This window comes from Camelus dromedarius, chromosome 15, assembly GCF_036321535.1.
Source record: "Camelus dromedarius isolate mCamDro1 chromosome 15, mCamDro1.pat, whole genome shotgun sequence".
In the NCBI taxonomy this organism is placed as follows: Eukaryota; Metazoa; Chordata; class Mammalia; order Artiodactyla; family Camelidae; genus Camelus; species Camelus dromedarius.
This window is the reverse complement of record NC_087450.1, coordinates 58,156,700-58,172,222: the sequence shown is the minus strand read 5'-3', so window position 1 is coordinate 58,172,222 and position 15,523 is coordinate 58,156,700. Positions and strand designations below refer to the sequence as shown.

At 42.0% G+C, this 15,523-nt stretch overlaps 1 protein-coding gene across 2 annotated transcripts in view; it reads right to left on the bottom strand.

Annotated features, from left to right (window-relative positions):
* The window catches only part of ADAM17 (ADAM metallopeptidase domain 17), a 43,768-nt gene extending 41,933 nt beyond the window's left edge, over nucleotides 1–1,835 (bottom strand). The window contains exon 1 of one of the 2 annotated variants that reach the window (XM_010982687.3): nucleotides 1,563–1,835. In XM_010982687.3, coding sequence (XP_010980989.2) covers nucleotides 1,563–1,659 — 97 coding nt within the window. In that variant the 5' untranslated portion in view covers nucleotides 1,660–1,835. The remainder of the gene's footprint in view (nucleotides 1–1,562) is intronic. The other variant, XM_031466534.2, reaches the window with a different exon arrangement.
* Between the last annotated feature and the right edge of the window lie 13,688 nt (nucleotides 1,836–15,523).

Here is a 15,523-nt window from a genome sequence, read left to right as displayed (position 1 = left end):
CCAAAAGCTTTTTGAAGATGGATATCGTCTGACCTTTATATTTCCAGTGCCACACAGAGTACCTGCATACAGTATGTGTTCTTCAAACATCTGGTGAATAAATATGGTAGGTCTATGCGTTTTTCTGGCACCAGTGGTCTGCACTTTGCAAGTGAAAACACAAGATCAAAAAAGAAACCTTTCTGATCTCTGAATGTTGCTGAGAATTTATCTAGAAAGTAAGGTTTTCTTCTATACTATGTGCATTCCTAGGATTTGTATTACTTATTTTTCCACTTGTGAACAAGAGAATGATAATAAAAGTGAAACAACTGTGTTAGTGTGGTAAAAATACAACTTTAATATCTCAAAATACATATTTGTTATTTTTATTAATATTTATTCTTATGAAGTGGATCCTTACCCTACCCCTCCATCCTGACTACCCCACCTCAACATTTTCCTTCAATTTGTATCAACTTAAATCACATCTCAGCACTTCTCACCAGGTTCTCCCTGGCCTTTCATTAAACTAATCAGCTGTAATTCATTTCAGTTTGAGATAACCACAAAGTAGTTCTTCAGCTGAGAATCCAACACCTTTAATACCCTCAGTCTACAATTTCTGTCCATTACATAAGAAAAAACAATTGTCAGGTAAACTATCACTGAAGCTACAGCTTGTCACGCTGGGAGAATACACCGTTTCATACTTTCTTATTAATTAACCGAACTCTCTTAACAGATAAGGGACCCTAACAGTTATACAAACTAACTTTCACCAAATTTCATATCTCTTGTTAGTCTATCCCTAAAATCCAATCTCTTCAGAAAATCTAAATAACCCTCTACTTTCTAGGCTCAAAACTGATCAAATTGGTCATCTCTGATAATTTTTGTCCAAAATGGCAAGGCAGGCATTCACAGTAGTAGCATTAAGAGTTAGCCTGGCAAGTTTAAGCGCCTCCTCCCCAACCAGGACCTCCCATAAGCTACAATTTCAATAACTAAATAAACGCTTAGGATATTCGCAAAATGCAACTCCAAGATGAGTCCTCCAGTCACCGCCTTCCAACCAGACTGCTGCCTAAGTACCTCCTACAGTAGAAAATCTAGTTTGCATCTTACAGAGCCAGGAAGAGCTGTAGAGCTATGAGCCTTCCTACCCTCCTCCAGAATCCGTCTTTGGTAGGAACACACTATAGATTTGTTCCTTAGTCGGGCAGGAACTTGGACCGCATCTCCCTCTCCAAACACGAGCCACCACCACTCCCTGCCTTACCTCTTTCCGGTACACACTCCCAACACAAACTCTGGGGGCAGACCCCCTCTCAGGCCCTCAAGTCACTATCGGAGGCCTCCTCCAGGATCCCTTTCCATTGAGACAGACAAACCTATCTCCATTCTTTCCCTAAACTTTGTGAGCCACACCCCCTTCCCACACTGAAAACTTAGGGACGCGCCACCGTTGTCCAATACCCCGCCCCCAAACACCTGATAGATTCTGCTCCCCTGGTCTTTCCCGAAAGCAGCAAGCTCCAGGCACCCGGTGCCGGCCTAAGCCAACCCCCGAGGGTCTTTACCGAGTCGCTGGGGGGAGCCGAAGCCCGGCTTGTCCGGCGGTCGCGGCGCCAGTATGAAAGGAACCAAGCTGGCCAGGAAGAGGACACACTGCCTCATGTTCCCGGCCCGGCCACCGGCTCCACCTCTCCGGGCAGCTTTCGCCTGACGGGCACTCGGGACACTGCTCACATTAGAAGAGGCGCGGATCTGCCCAGCCCGGCCCGGCCCTGCCCCTCAAGCCTCTGATTCCTCCCGCGCCGCCTACCGGAAGACTCTAGAGTCCGGCTCGAGGCCCCCGGAAGTGCAGGCAGCGCCCGGAGAGGCTGGCTCACCCGGCTTCCGGCCGCCGCCGACCCCCGCACCACCCACAACCGGAAGCCGGTGCCGCGTGGCATGCCGGGAGACCCTCGCTCGCCCCGCCCTGTGCCGGCGCGCCGCCATCTTGCCGCTTCCCGGCCCGCCCCCTTCCATCTGGCCGGGGCTCGGCTGGCGCCTGCCGGGACACAGCCCGCGACGTCCTGACTCGACCCAGTCGGGCCTCTCCTCTGTCCCCGGATGACCGCCGCGAGGGAGGCGGGAGCTGGCGAGTAGGCCTTCAGGGGCGTGTCCGGCCGCCTCCCTGGTCTCGGTCCCAACTACATCTGGTTAGGATCCCTGTCACCCTTCTTACTGAACCGGCTGTAGAAACCGCCCTGGGGCCTCTAGCGAACGAGGGGGAGGGCCAGGTTGGGTGTGCTCGGGGTAATGACCCAACAACCAAGTGCCTGGGGCGAGGGATAGGCTCCCGGGAGCAGGAGGCCCAGCGCTTGACCAGCTTCTGCGAGACCAGCCTCCCACACGCAGATGGGTTGCAGCTTGGTTTTCGGGGCCCCGCGTCCAATCTCCCCGGCGTCCTAGGCCTCCGTCCGTTGTAACGAAAATGGCTTTGTGGAGGGAAATCAGCAGGCTCTCCCTTAGTGCACATATTCTTGTTGGCCTCGCTGTAGGTAGAGAGTCTGTGAGTATTTCCAGAAACTGAATCCTAGACCTGACTCTTCATCTGCCAGTACAGATGCTAGAATCGTCCAGCCAAGTTCTTGAAATTCACCTCTGTGTTTGGTCACTTTAGCTCAAATGGGAAATTTGCCGCGGCAGTTGTGTTTTGTTTTGCAATCCTTTGCATAATTTTAGCTCTGGTGAATGTTTATGGTACTGAATAAACCATTCTAATAACCTTAGATGTGAATTGCTATTTTGGTTCAACTACAGTTTATACAAGTAGGACATAACACATTTTCCACTTAAGAATGAGTGGGACAGACTTCCGCATTATGAAATGGTAAATTGTTAGCAGCAGAACATTAGTCCTGCCCGGTCAAGTTTTTAAGGCTACTCCTAATAAAATACTCGAACTATGGTTTAAATTTAGGTTCACTGTGGTAAGCCTCAGTAAAATCTTAGGATCTTTTCCAACAGTTATTCTCCATAATTACTGGCATTTTTGGCTTAACTGAATCCGGTCTGTTCATCTGAGGTAGAAAATGCCTTCATTAAACATACATTGATGACACACCTGGTCAGAAAGCAAGGAGAGATTCACCATTGCAAATTGTGTATAATTCTTTTAAAAATGTATCCCATAAAAAAGTGACAGTTGTGTACAATTTTTTTATATGTGCAGTAAGAATATCATCTTATTTTCTGAGCATCCAGGCACCATTCTCTCTAGCTGGTAACTTTAGTAGGTTCTAGATTATATTCTTTCTGTGTCCCCCCCACAGTTCTACGTGCCTTGCTCATAGAAGGCATTAATAAATGCCATTTTTAAAAAGTAAAGTTCCTGATTCATTTTCTTACTCATATCCGGAAGTCCTAGATTTTCAGAGACAGTCGAGATTTCAAGTAATCTTTCTTGTTCACAAATCAGGACCCAAATTATGATTTCCAGTTTGAAGTTTCTCTTTGATTTATTGGTTGTCTATACCTTTAAGATATGAGAACCACGTGGGGGAGATAAAGAGCCAGAGGAACAATGAGACAGACACACTGGATAGAACTAGTCTGAGCCAGCTGTCTTCAAACTTTTATACTCTTATCTCCAAAAGAATTTTTTAAAAATATGTACCCCTGGATACATTTAATATTTTGTCATAAAAAATGTAAATAGTTGCAAAGGATGAAATTTCCAGTATAATGTAAATACTGACATTTAAAATTAAAACCATTAGGTTTAAATTTACCCAGTGGAATATAAATACCCGACAGATTTGATCACCGCCCTGGCAGCCAGCCTCCCGGATGGTCCCCAATGACCTCTGCTTCCTGATATTCACACCCTTGTAGAGTCAGTCCCCTTCTGCCCCAGACCAAGTTTGGTCTGTGTGGCCAGTAGCACACAGCATAAGTGATGGTGTTTTACTTCCAACTTTAGGTCGTAAGAGACTGCCTGCCATCTCAGGTGCTTTCTTGCTTGCTCTCCCTTGGATTGCTCACTGGCAAAGAAGCCAACTTTCATGTCAGGAAGCCTATGGAGAAGTTCATAGGAATAGAGGTCACCAGCCTACAGCCAGCAAGTAACTGAGACTTGCCAAAGACTATATGCGTCAGCTTGGACATGAATCCTCCAGCCCTCAGTGGCCTTTAAGGTAACTCCACTTCCCTAACCCAGCAGCTTGCCTGCAGCCTCTTGGGAGGCCCTGAGCCAAAACCACCCACTCAAGCCATTCCCTAATTTTTGACCCCCAGACACTGGGAAAGAATAAATATTCGTTCAGTCTCCTAAATTAGGGGTAATTTGTTACATAGCAACTATTGCCCATTTGAAAAATACATGGACAAGTTGACTGGATCCCAGGTTCCGCTCCGTAACACTTGAAGTGGTTTGTTTAATTTAGGATTTAATAAAGATAAGTAGTGGGAGGGTATAGCTTAAGTGGTGAGGCGAATGCTTAGCATGCATGAGGTCCTGGTTTCAATCCCCAGTACCTGCTCTAAAAATAGACTTCATTACCCCCCAAAATTTTTTTAAAAAGTAAAAGATCACTTGAGATTCACTGATCCCAGGCTATAGAGTTAATTATTTACAACTTACTTACTGCAAGTGAACTTAAGAGTAAAATATTTACAGCTATATTTCTGGAGTTAAATACCAGATCTACACAAGCATTGGTAAGACCTTTCATCTAAAAAGAGAAATGGCTGTTTGGTTCTGGCTGAGTCTGGAGGTTTTTTCCTTCTTCTGTCATCCTAGCTGTTTCTCTTATTGGCTACTATTTATCCTACACCAGTATCACCAGTCCTTACAGATGTACAGAATCTTCATCACTCTACGTCTAAAATACAAATTATTCCTACATCTGGATGCTTTTTTCCTAGTGAATAAATCTGTGTGAAGTTAGCACTTCATAAATTATGAGTCAATCCATAACTCTCCATCAGACAACAGACCCTTCTTATAGAATATGACTACATACAAAGTCATGTGCCAAGAACTCTAGTTTCCAAGTTTTTCGTTCAGAAATTGTAATGTATTTCACATCCTTTTAGAAAGAAAGATGAAAAATATATCATGCATGGAGCAAAGCAGAATATTTGAGGATCCTCACTGATAAATATATGATTCTTTGGGAATTTTTTTAATAGGCAAGAGAATAACCAGGCCTCTTTCTATTTTTCCAGTTTCAATTTCAAAAAGAGAAGGAAGTCAGCCATTTGACTGAAATTGTTATTTCAAGAAGATTCATTTCTAAAATTTTGGTAACAATTTCTCTCTCTGTTACACACACACACACACTTTTATGTCTCTTTCTTACCAGGCCTCCTTGTCTTTATCACAGGACTTCCAGTGGCTAATCTGGATGTTGCGAGCAGAGGTTATCATAACTCCCATATATTGAATGCCGTACAAAATACGTCACTTTCCCTTCTGAAATCCCTTGAGATCTCAGAGTAATTGAGCCACATGAATAACTGAACATAGAGAATAGATTGCATGAAAAGAAAAAATGGAAACTTGTGCTGGTTTGAAATTACCTCAGGTCTGAAGTGGCCAAAAGTCATTACTCTTGGGTTGACAGGCCCCAGAGAGGAGGCAGTCACCAGTTATCCTCTAGTTCTACAGTGGCCAGACGCCTTAATTGAAAAGCTATTCTATTTAGTCCTCTTTAGAAAACAGAACTCACTTGTTGAATGTTTAAAACCTGTTAATTCTATTAACATTTTAAGAATAATACCTCTAAAGTGAATGAAGTCAGTATCGCAAAGTGACCTGTACTCCTGTGTTCACCGCAGCATTATTCACAATAGCCAAGATGTGGAAACGACCTAAGTGTCCATCAGCAGATAAACGGATAAAGAATATATGGTATATACATACAATGGGATATTATTCAGCCTTAAAAAAAAAAAGAAATGCTGCCATTTGTGACAACATGGGTAAATCTGAAGGACAGCATGCTAAGTGAAATAAGGCAGAAAGATAAATGCAGTATGATCTCACTTACATGTTAAATCTTACACAGATTAAACTCGAAGAAGCAGAGAGTAGAACGGTGGTTGCCAGGGGGTGGGAGGAGTGGGAACGGGGAGATGTTGGTCAAAGTTACAAACTTTCAGTTATAAAATGAGTAAAGTTCTGAGGATCTAATGTACAATATAGTGACTGTAGTTAAGAATAGTTTTGAATACTTGAACTTTACTGAGAGAACAATCTTAAATGTTCTCACCACATACACAAAAATGGTACCTCTGGATACATTAATTAGCTTGATAATCATCTCACAGTGTACAGGTGTATAAAATCATCACGTTGTATACCTTAAATATACACAATTTTTGTCAATTACATCTCACCAACATCATATCTTTGCCCCCCAGGGACTTACATTCTAAAAGATGAACAGTACATAGAAATACAGAAAACACATACAGTATGATATGGGCCTTAAAAAGTTGATGTCATGCATTTTTTCATATTAATTTTTAAAAATAAAATTTTAATTTTGGAATAATTTTAGATGTACAGAAAAGTTGCAAAGATAGTACAGAGAGTTCCCATATACTCTTCACCCAGATTCCCCTGATGTTAGTATCTTACTTCATCAGGGTATGTTTGTCAAAACTAAAACATTGACATCAGATTTCACAATTTTTAGAAGTATGTGCTTTTCTACTGTCTTTTTTTAATTGCGATAAAATACACAGAACATAAAATGCATCCTTAGTGATATTCAGTACATTCAGTGTTGTACACCCAGCACCACTATCTAGTTCCAGAACATTTTAATCACCCCAAAATGAAACCCTGTACCCACCAAGCAGTCACTCTCCATTACCTGCTTCTCCCAACCCCTGATAACCACCAAAAGAACTGCACAGTTTCTGTCCCAGGATTCACCCAGGATACCACGTTGCATTTAGTCACATTTACTTTTCACTTTTTAGGTCATATAAAGCTGTTTCTAAATAGCATATTCTGTGGGGAAGTGCTATTTAATAGGCTTGATTGGGGAGGAGGGTATAGCTCAGTGGTAGAGCACGTGCTTAGTATGCACAACGTCCTGGGTTCAATCCCCAGTACCTCTGTTTAAAAAAAAAAAAATCTGATTATCCCCCTCAGCAACAAACAATATGCTTGATTGGCTCAAGGAGACTGGCCAGCTAGTCCCTCACTCTGTCTCCTCTGTGCTGGTTGAATAGCCTCTCATGTGACTTTCTTGCCTCTGCTTTTCCCTCCACCACCATCTCTATTTGTCTTAGATAACACTGGCTGAATGTCTCCTCCTCATGTCATGTTTCTTCTTCTTTTATAATCTAATGTCTTCTATTTTATCCTGCATTGTGGTCCACTGATGGCATCTTGCTCTTCTCCACAAAGGCGTGAGTTCCTGAGGCAAGGACCATGCTACCTTCCACAGCAAGTAACACAGTCCTGTGCGTAAGGCAGTCTTACAAGATGAATCAAACAAATTAGACAATTTAATGCTTGTAATGGGTGGCACAAAAAACATACGTTCGAGTCCTAACCCCCCATATTTATGAATGTTTACCTTATTAGGAAATAAAGACTTTGCAGCTGTAATCAAGCTATGATGAAGTCCTACTAGGTGAGGGTGAGCCCTAAATCCAATAGCCAGTGTCCTTATGAGAAGTGACACAGACACACACACACAGAGAACGCCATGTGATGATGTGGGCAGAAGCCGGAGTGATGCAGCCACAAGTCAAGAAAAGCCAAGGGTTGGGGTGTCTGTGCTGCAAACTCCTTGCCCTAAGGGGATGGCATTCACACTGTAGCTGATGTGAATGGTGTCCTCAGAGTTGGCCAGTGGACAATCTCCCAGCTGACCCTGCAGGGAGCCAAGAGGTCAGGGTCTAGGATCCAGAACAATGAGATCTACTTATCAAAACATCTTAGAAACTAGACAACAGAAAGAAGCACTCTTCCTTCCATGCTGTTCATTATGCATGAAAACCAGGGAGAACTGCCTGTCCAGTGGTGCCTCTCTCCAGAGTGGGAGCTCCCTGACCTGCGTGGTCACTGTGCAGTCCTGGGCTTGGCTTCTGAGGGACTGGTCACACTGAAAAGCCTGAACATAACAGACTTGCCCAGAGCAAACATTACCATTTATTTCCTGGCTCACTCGGAAGCAGAACAGATCAGACAAGTAAGTCGGTGCCGAGTTACAACTCTGGCTTATTGTTGGTATCACATACAGCCCTCGATATTTCATCACTATGACTATCTGGTTATGCAATGATTTATTTACATTCTGCCTTGTTCTAGAAATAATTTCAGAGTAGACATCCATTAAAAACTCCAGTTAGGGACAAAGATGTGAATTTTAAATAAACAAGAGACTGCAGTTGTCATCTCGGCCGGTGCTGTTTTCAAGCCTTTTTTCAGTTGCATTGTTTTTAGCTACAGCACTCTTATGTCCAAAAGAAATCTTTGGCAGAAACTTAATGCATAAAACAGATCAACGCAGAGCATTTGGGTTTGGAGTACTCCTGAACCGTCTTTGTAGACTCCCTATGCCTTCCTGAAGTCTACAGAAAGAGGGTCGTGATTTTCTCAAAGTTAATAGCAGGAATGACAGCCCAGGACTATCTCCAGTCCATGACTCTGTTGCCTAAACCGGGGTAACTCTTTAGACAACGCCTGAAATGGGCCCTAGTTGAGACAGGCTAGTTTTTTATTGCCATCTGACAGATGAGTGTGCAGTTCAACAGTTGGTAGTACCAGGATCAGCCAGCCAGCACAATATACACAAAAAGAACTGCTGGAAGGTCAGTCATTCTCCAGTTGCCACCTCCAGCGCCTCAATAACAGGACACTCAAGGTGAGCACTTACTGCAAAATTCAAATGAGTGAGACATCTGTTCTGGGAGACCAGCAGGGTATAATGCTCTCTCAACATGAAGAGCTCTCAGCTCCTGCAGAGGTGGAGGGATGCTTGCCATTGAGAGTATTCTTAAGAGGAGAAAGGCAGGAAGGGCAGCCTTATTTGGGTTTGTAGTCTCTCTTATTCTGGTTTAACTTGCAAAGTACTAAGGAAAAGTGATTCATATCCTAATTTCTACCTAGGAAGCAGTATCTTGCCAGAGCCATCAGGCACCTTCTTCACTTTAAATAATTTAGCAATGGTTTTTCTCTAGCTTTACTTCAATGAAAAGATTTTGAAGGATGAATAGGAATCTGCTAGGCAGAAAAGGAAAGGAAGGACATTCTAGACTGAGGGAACAGCACTTATAAAGATCCACAAGCATGACCCTTGATATGCTGCACCATGGGTTTCTTGCCAGAAAAGCTGAACCTGAATCTTATAAAGCCTCTTGAACTAACCTCCACTTACAGGAGCTATGGAGGAGGGTAGAGGAACTAACTTGCTACATAAAACCACAGGACATAAGATGAGATATTGAAACAGGCACATGAAAAGATGCTCAGCATCGTTAATCATTAGAGAAATGCAAATTAAAACCACAACATATCACCTCACACCTGTCTGGCTATCATCAAAAAGACCACAAATAACAAATGCTGGCAAAGGTGCAGAGAAAAGGGAACCGTTGTACACTGTTGGTGGGAACGTAAATTGGTGCAGACACTGTGGAAACAGTATGGTATTTTCTCAAAAAAACTAAAAATAGAAGTGTATGACCCAGCAATTCTACTCTTGAGTATATATCAGAAAAAGAATATAAACACTACTTTGAAAAAATAAATGCACCCCAATGTTCACAGCAGCATTATTTACAATTGCCAAGATATGGAAGTAACCTAAGTGTCCATCAAAGATGAATGGATAAAGAAGATGCAGAGTATATACACACAGTGGAATACTACTCAGCCATAAAAAAGAATGAAATCTGGCCATTTGCAACAACACAGGTGAACTTGGAAGGTATTATGTGAAGCGAAGTAAGTCAAAGACAAATACTGTGTGATACCACTTCTATGTGGACTGTAAAAGGAAAACAAACTAGTGAATATAACAAAAAGGAGACAGACTCATACATAGAGAACAAACTAGTGATTACCAGTGGGGAGAGGAAGGAGGGGAGGGGCAAGATAAGGGCAGGGGATTAAGAGGCACAAAGTATTATGCATAAAATAAGCTACTAGGATATATTGTACAACACAGGGTATATAGTGAACATTTTATAACTATAAATGGAGTATAACCTTTAAAAATTGTGAGTCACTATGTTGTACACTGTAACCTACATAATATTGTTCATCAACTGTATCTCAACAGAAAAAAAAAAAAAGAGATATAGATGACGGTAGAGGAACTAGTAAATAAAACCACAGGAAACAAGAGACAAATCCAAAACGGGGACTTCCTAATGGAACCTACCTGGTTCTGCAAGAAGGCAGTGCCCCCACCCTAAAAAAGAGGAGGATGTTCTAGATTAAGAGACATGAGACCCTGCAATCAAATGCAACATGCGGACCTTTTCTGAATCTGGATTCTGACAAATCATTAAAAATATATTTTTGAGACAACTGGGGAAATATAAATATGGACTGAATAGTAAATGATGCCAGAGAATGAATGTAATTTTGTTAGTTGTGCTAATGATTGTTATTACGAAAGGAGATGCCATATATCTTAGTGCTGTGCACTGAATTTGGTATAGTGAAAAGACATAATGCTTGTCATTTGCTTCAAAATACTTAGCGGAGAAGTAAATTATTTCCCGACAAAGAATTAATGCAAAATGATATAGCAGCACGAAACAACAAGGCGCACTTGGGAGACACCTGTCAGGTTCCTACTAATGCCAGATTCAGGCCCCTGTCTGATCTGTTCACCTGGCATAATGCCTGGGATATCATCATCAAATATTTATTGCATGCGGGGAGGATAAATTATCTCCTCTAATCCTCTAACAATCTTTTGAAGCATCATCCTTACTTTATTTATTTTGAAGCATTACCCCCAAGGTCACAAAGCTACAAAGTGGTGGAGGCAAGGTTCAGATCCAGAGCCATCTGACTTCACTTGCCTTGATAACAAACACCTATAGGAGTCTGGCATCACTTCAGGAGCTCTCTGCTCATTGGCAAGTGGTATCAAAGAATCCTAGACAACATGTGATATTTGGATCACCCTAATTTCTCCACACGTTGCCACGCCGCACTCTTCTCCCACCCCAAACACGCACACACTGCACAAATTTCATCTCTTATGGAATTTAAGCTGCTACATGTAACAGGTGCTGTGTTTTGGTGTTTGGTGTTTCATGGGTTCATCATTCATGTCTCCCCAGACTACAAGCTTGGGCAGTGAGGCCAGCTCTTTTATGTCTTCAAATCCTTTGTTGCCAAACACAGGATTGGAAATACACTATGTCAGCAACAAAGACTAGAATCACTTCCCTATCCTTTTCACTATTTGATCTATTAGAAATTTAAGCCCAATTTTGCAGAACTAACTTCAAGGTATGTCACCCTGTAAGAAACACTCATGGTCTGGCCTGAAATAGCTTTGATTCTTTTTCTCCAGCCCTGTACCTTAAAACTTAAAAGCAAACGAAATGTCAACTCAATACAATACTAAATGCTTACGTATTATTTTTCTATTTTATCTTTAAGAGGGAGAGAAAGCTCATTCCTACTTTGTTTGCCTTGAACCAACAATTTAGGAACTGAGGGAATAATGAGTGAGAACAATTGGAACCCAAGTGCTCTACCTCCCAGCAGGCCTCTGGTTTGACCCTGGTGGCCCACAGAGCCATTAGTCAGTGCACACGTGCCCCAACAAGTTCCTGGGCCTCCCGCCCATCACTGAGATACATCCTTGGCTTCCTTCCTGAAGCTTTAGGCCAATCTCCCAGCACTTATCTCCAATTAATACTGGATGCAGACTTCTAACCTCCTATCACCAGCCAGACAGATCCTCCTTACCTAAGACCTTACAGATCAGTTCTAACTCACCCCGGTGGCATCTTGTCAGATCACGAAATCTGCTTGCTCAGGATTGGAGTAGAACTTTATTTTTTACTTCAATACAAAATCATTAACACGGGCAACAACTGAAGGGGCTGAGGCAGAATGAACCAGAGAGCCTCCCATGCTCTTCTGCGTATATGATCAGTTTCAGTTGCTGAGGGAAGTCCCTTCCATTCGTTAACATCAGGTGGGCACAAATCTCAACAGTGTGCTGCTCAATTCAGAATCCTTCAACTGACCTATTTTTACTCACCTGCTGTGAAAATCACCTGAGCTTTACTTTGGCCTTAATTGCTCCTGCTTCCTTGAGACAGTGGTCTCCTAAGTACCAGGTTCTGGCCACGAGCATCCGCATCACCTGGGAACTTACTAGAAATGCATGTTATCTACGAACTCTACCCCAGACCTACTGAATCAAAAGCTGTATTTTAGCAGACCCTCCAGGTGATCACATGCATGAAGTTTGATAATGATGGCCTTGTGGCACCACCAATCGCTTACTGAAGTTTTAACTCTTGAGAAGCAAAGGCACTTCCTCTTGCTCCTTGTTCTCTTGATTTTTTTTCTTTACTTTTTCAGCAAATGACTATTCCCCATTCTGTTCCAGCAGAGAATGTTAGTTAGAAGCAAAACTATTGCTTAATATTTATTTTTTAACTTTGCATTCCCAAGTTACATTATCATTTTCTTTTTGTGTCTATGTCCTGGAAAATCTAGGGCAATAGATCTGCTCAAAGTGTGGTCACTTTTCTTATCCACAAGACTGGTTTCACTCTATAGAATTTTCCAATTCCAAAATTAGACCATCCTTCTACTCTTTTCCCACCTGAGCAGTCCACATACATATATTCCACAAACATTTACACTTGGCAATCCCTTCACCCATTGGCTCACAGGCAGGACAGGTGTCTACCTTTTAAAGTAAGAAAACTATCAAGTGGCAAAGTTGCAAGTTCCAGTATCCAGCACAGTTCGTGGCTCATGACAGGTACTCATGTTAACAGCTAAGTGATGAATGAATGAGCACGGAAGCTGGATCCCTTTCCACCAGGTCACATCGTCTCTCAGGTTAGGCAGTTGTGGGAAGAGCCAGGTCTAGCTCTGGAGAGTTAACAATCTTGTCCCATTTCCATCCCTAGCTCCCAAGTGGTGGTGCTGCCAGCAGTCTCAGGACACAGTAGCCTTCAGAAATCTTTGCAGGGACCCCTCCAACGTTCTAAGTTCCAAAGTGAGTGAAAGAACACCAACTGTTACGGAGAAAGACCACAACGCAGGGCCTTGTGTAAAGACCCACAGGTCTAGGATGAAGAAAGAGTGCTCAGTACTAACTCCAGATGGGTTAAGAAACCTGGTAACATCAGCAGAAAACGAGAGACAAGTAGTCTGGTCTCCTTCAGGGACCCAAGTTATCCGTGTCAGAGAACGTGAAATAGAGCTCACGAGATGAGCGAGTGGCAGGGGTTTTTGCAATAAATGCAGACATACACACGTCCTCAGAAATGAGGCAAACCTGAGCCTCATTATGTGGGCTTAACTCCCCTACATTTCTGTAGTGTTAAGAAAACCAGGCTGCACTCCAAGTTAAATTTTAGTCGGCCTTAAACAAACCTTTTCTAATTCTCAGCAATGTCATCTAGGAAACAATTGTAAGCTGTCACAGGAGAAAAACATGATTTTTGTATATATAGGCAAATTTCTGCTGATAATGACCACAACAGGGCATTGCTGAATAGCCCAGGTGACAGGGATACGGTCCTCAGTGGCACATATCACAACCAAGAGCAAAGCAAATGCCCAAGGGAGACAGAAAACTAAGTCAGCTCTCCATGGCCCAGTATCTCAAACAAGTGAGTTCACACTGTATAATCCCATTTATCTAAAATAGCAAGGAAATTCCTAAATCTTTAGTTCAAATTACAGTAATTAAACAACTCTTAATAAACATTTCGGTAAGAACCTCAGATAGTCCTCAGAGAGCTGTATTTCAGCTCAAATAAAGAATTTAGGAGCCTAGAGTAGTAAGGCCTATTGTACTGACTTAAACTCAGGGCTCAACCCAATTTCAAACCCACTTAGTAATTCATATCCCATGAAAGCCCTTAATAAGCCTCTTCGCTGGCTGAGTAAATCCTAACTCTGTCATGCTTCTGGGGTTTAAGTACTTTCTTGATACTCTTACGCCAGGGCTGTGATATGTTGCAGAAATGGGTCTGAAGACAAAGCAAAGATAAAAGAGTTAATCTTAACAAAATCCTTCCAGCAATGCGCAATAAAAGTAGCACTCTCAGAAGGGGGAGCTTCCCTTTCTTCTAAAGGGCATCAAGGGACTCACTGCTCAGCACATTCTAAAGTAGAAAGCGTTGCCATTGTCACAATGCTGTAAGTGGAAGGGACCCAAAAGGTCACCAACAATGTCATTAAAAACTGATACTATTCACAACAGTAAAATCATGAACAACTTGCAGGCCTAGGACATGAGTTGCAAAGAAAACTTCAGTGCTTTCAAACCCAACTGAAATCAATTTTACATCACAACCCACTATTCACATAAACTGAAAATGATTTCACAAACTATTACCTTTATTAACATGCCATATATTTCTATTTAAAAAACACGGACCGGCTGTGACCCATTAGGTTTCCACTATCCACTAGTTGGTCATGAGCTAAAGTTTAAGAAAGCACTGATCTATGGAGATTCCTTAAAAAAACTGAAAATAGACAATCTATGATCCAGCAATCCCACTCCTGGGCATATGTCAGGAGGAAACTCTAATTTGAAAAGATACATGCACCTCAATGTTCATAGCAGCCCTATTTACAACAGCCAACATGGAAGCAACCTAAATGTCCACTGATGGATGACTGGATAAAGAACTTGTGGTACATGTACACACACACACACACACACACACACACACACACACACACACACACACACACACACACACACACACACACACACACACACACACACACACACACACACGAATACTACTCAGCCATAAAAAATAAAACAATGTCATTTTCAGCAATACGGATAGACCTGGAGCTCATCGTACTAAGTGAAGCAAGCCAGAAAGAAAAATATTGCATCACTTATATGTGGAATCTTAAAAAAAAAAAGACAAATGAACTTTTTTACAAAACAGAAACGGACTCACATAGAAAACAAACTTAAACTTACGGTTACTGGGGGGAATAGGTGTGGGGAGGGATAAACTGGGAGTTCAGGATTTGCAGATACTAACTACTATATATATAAAATAAACAAAGTCCTACTGTATAGCACATGGAACTATATGCAGTATCTTGTAATGGCCTATAATGAAAAAGCATATGACAAGGAATATATATATGTGCAGAAATGAATCACTATAGTGTACAAGAGAAATTAACATTGTAAACTGACTATACTTCAATTTAAAAAAAAGCACTGCTCTAATGTCACTGCTTTAATCTCAAAAAAAGGGCAACATAGCATAATAGCAGAATACCAACTTTAAAGTAGAAAACCCAGGTCTGAATCCTGGCACGACTACT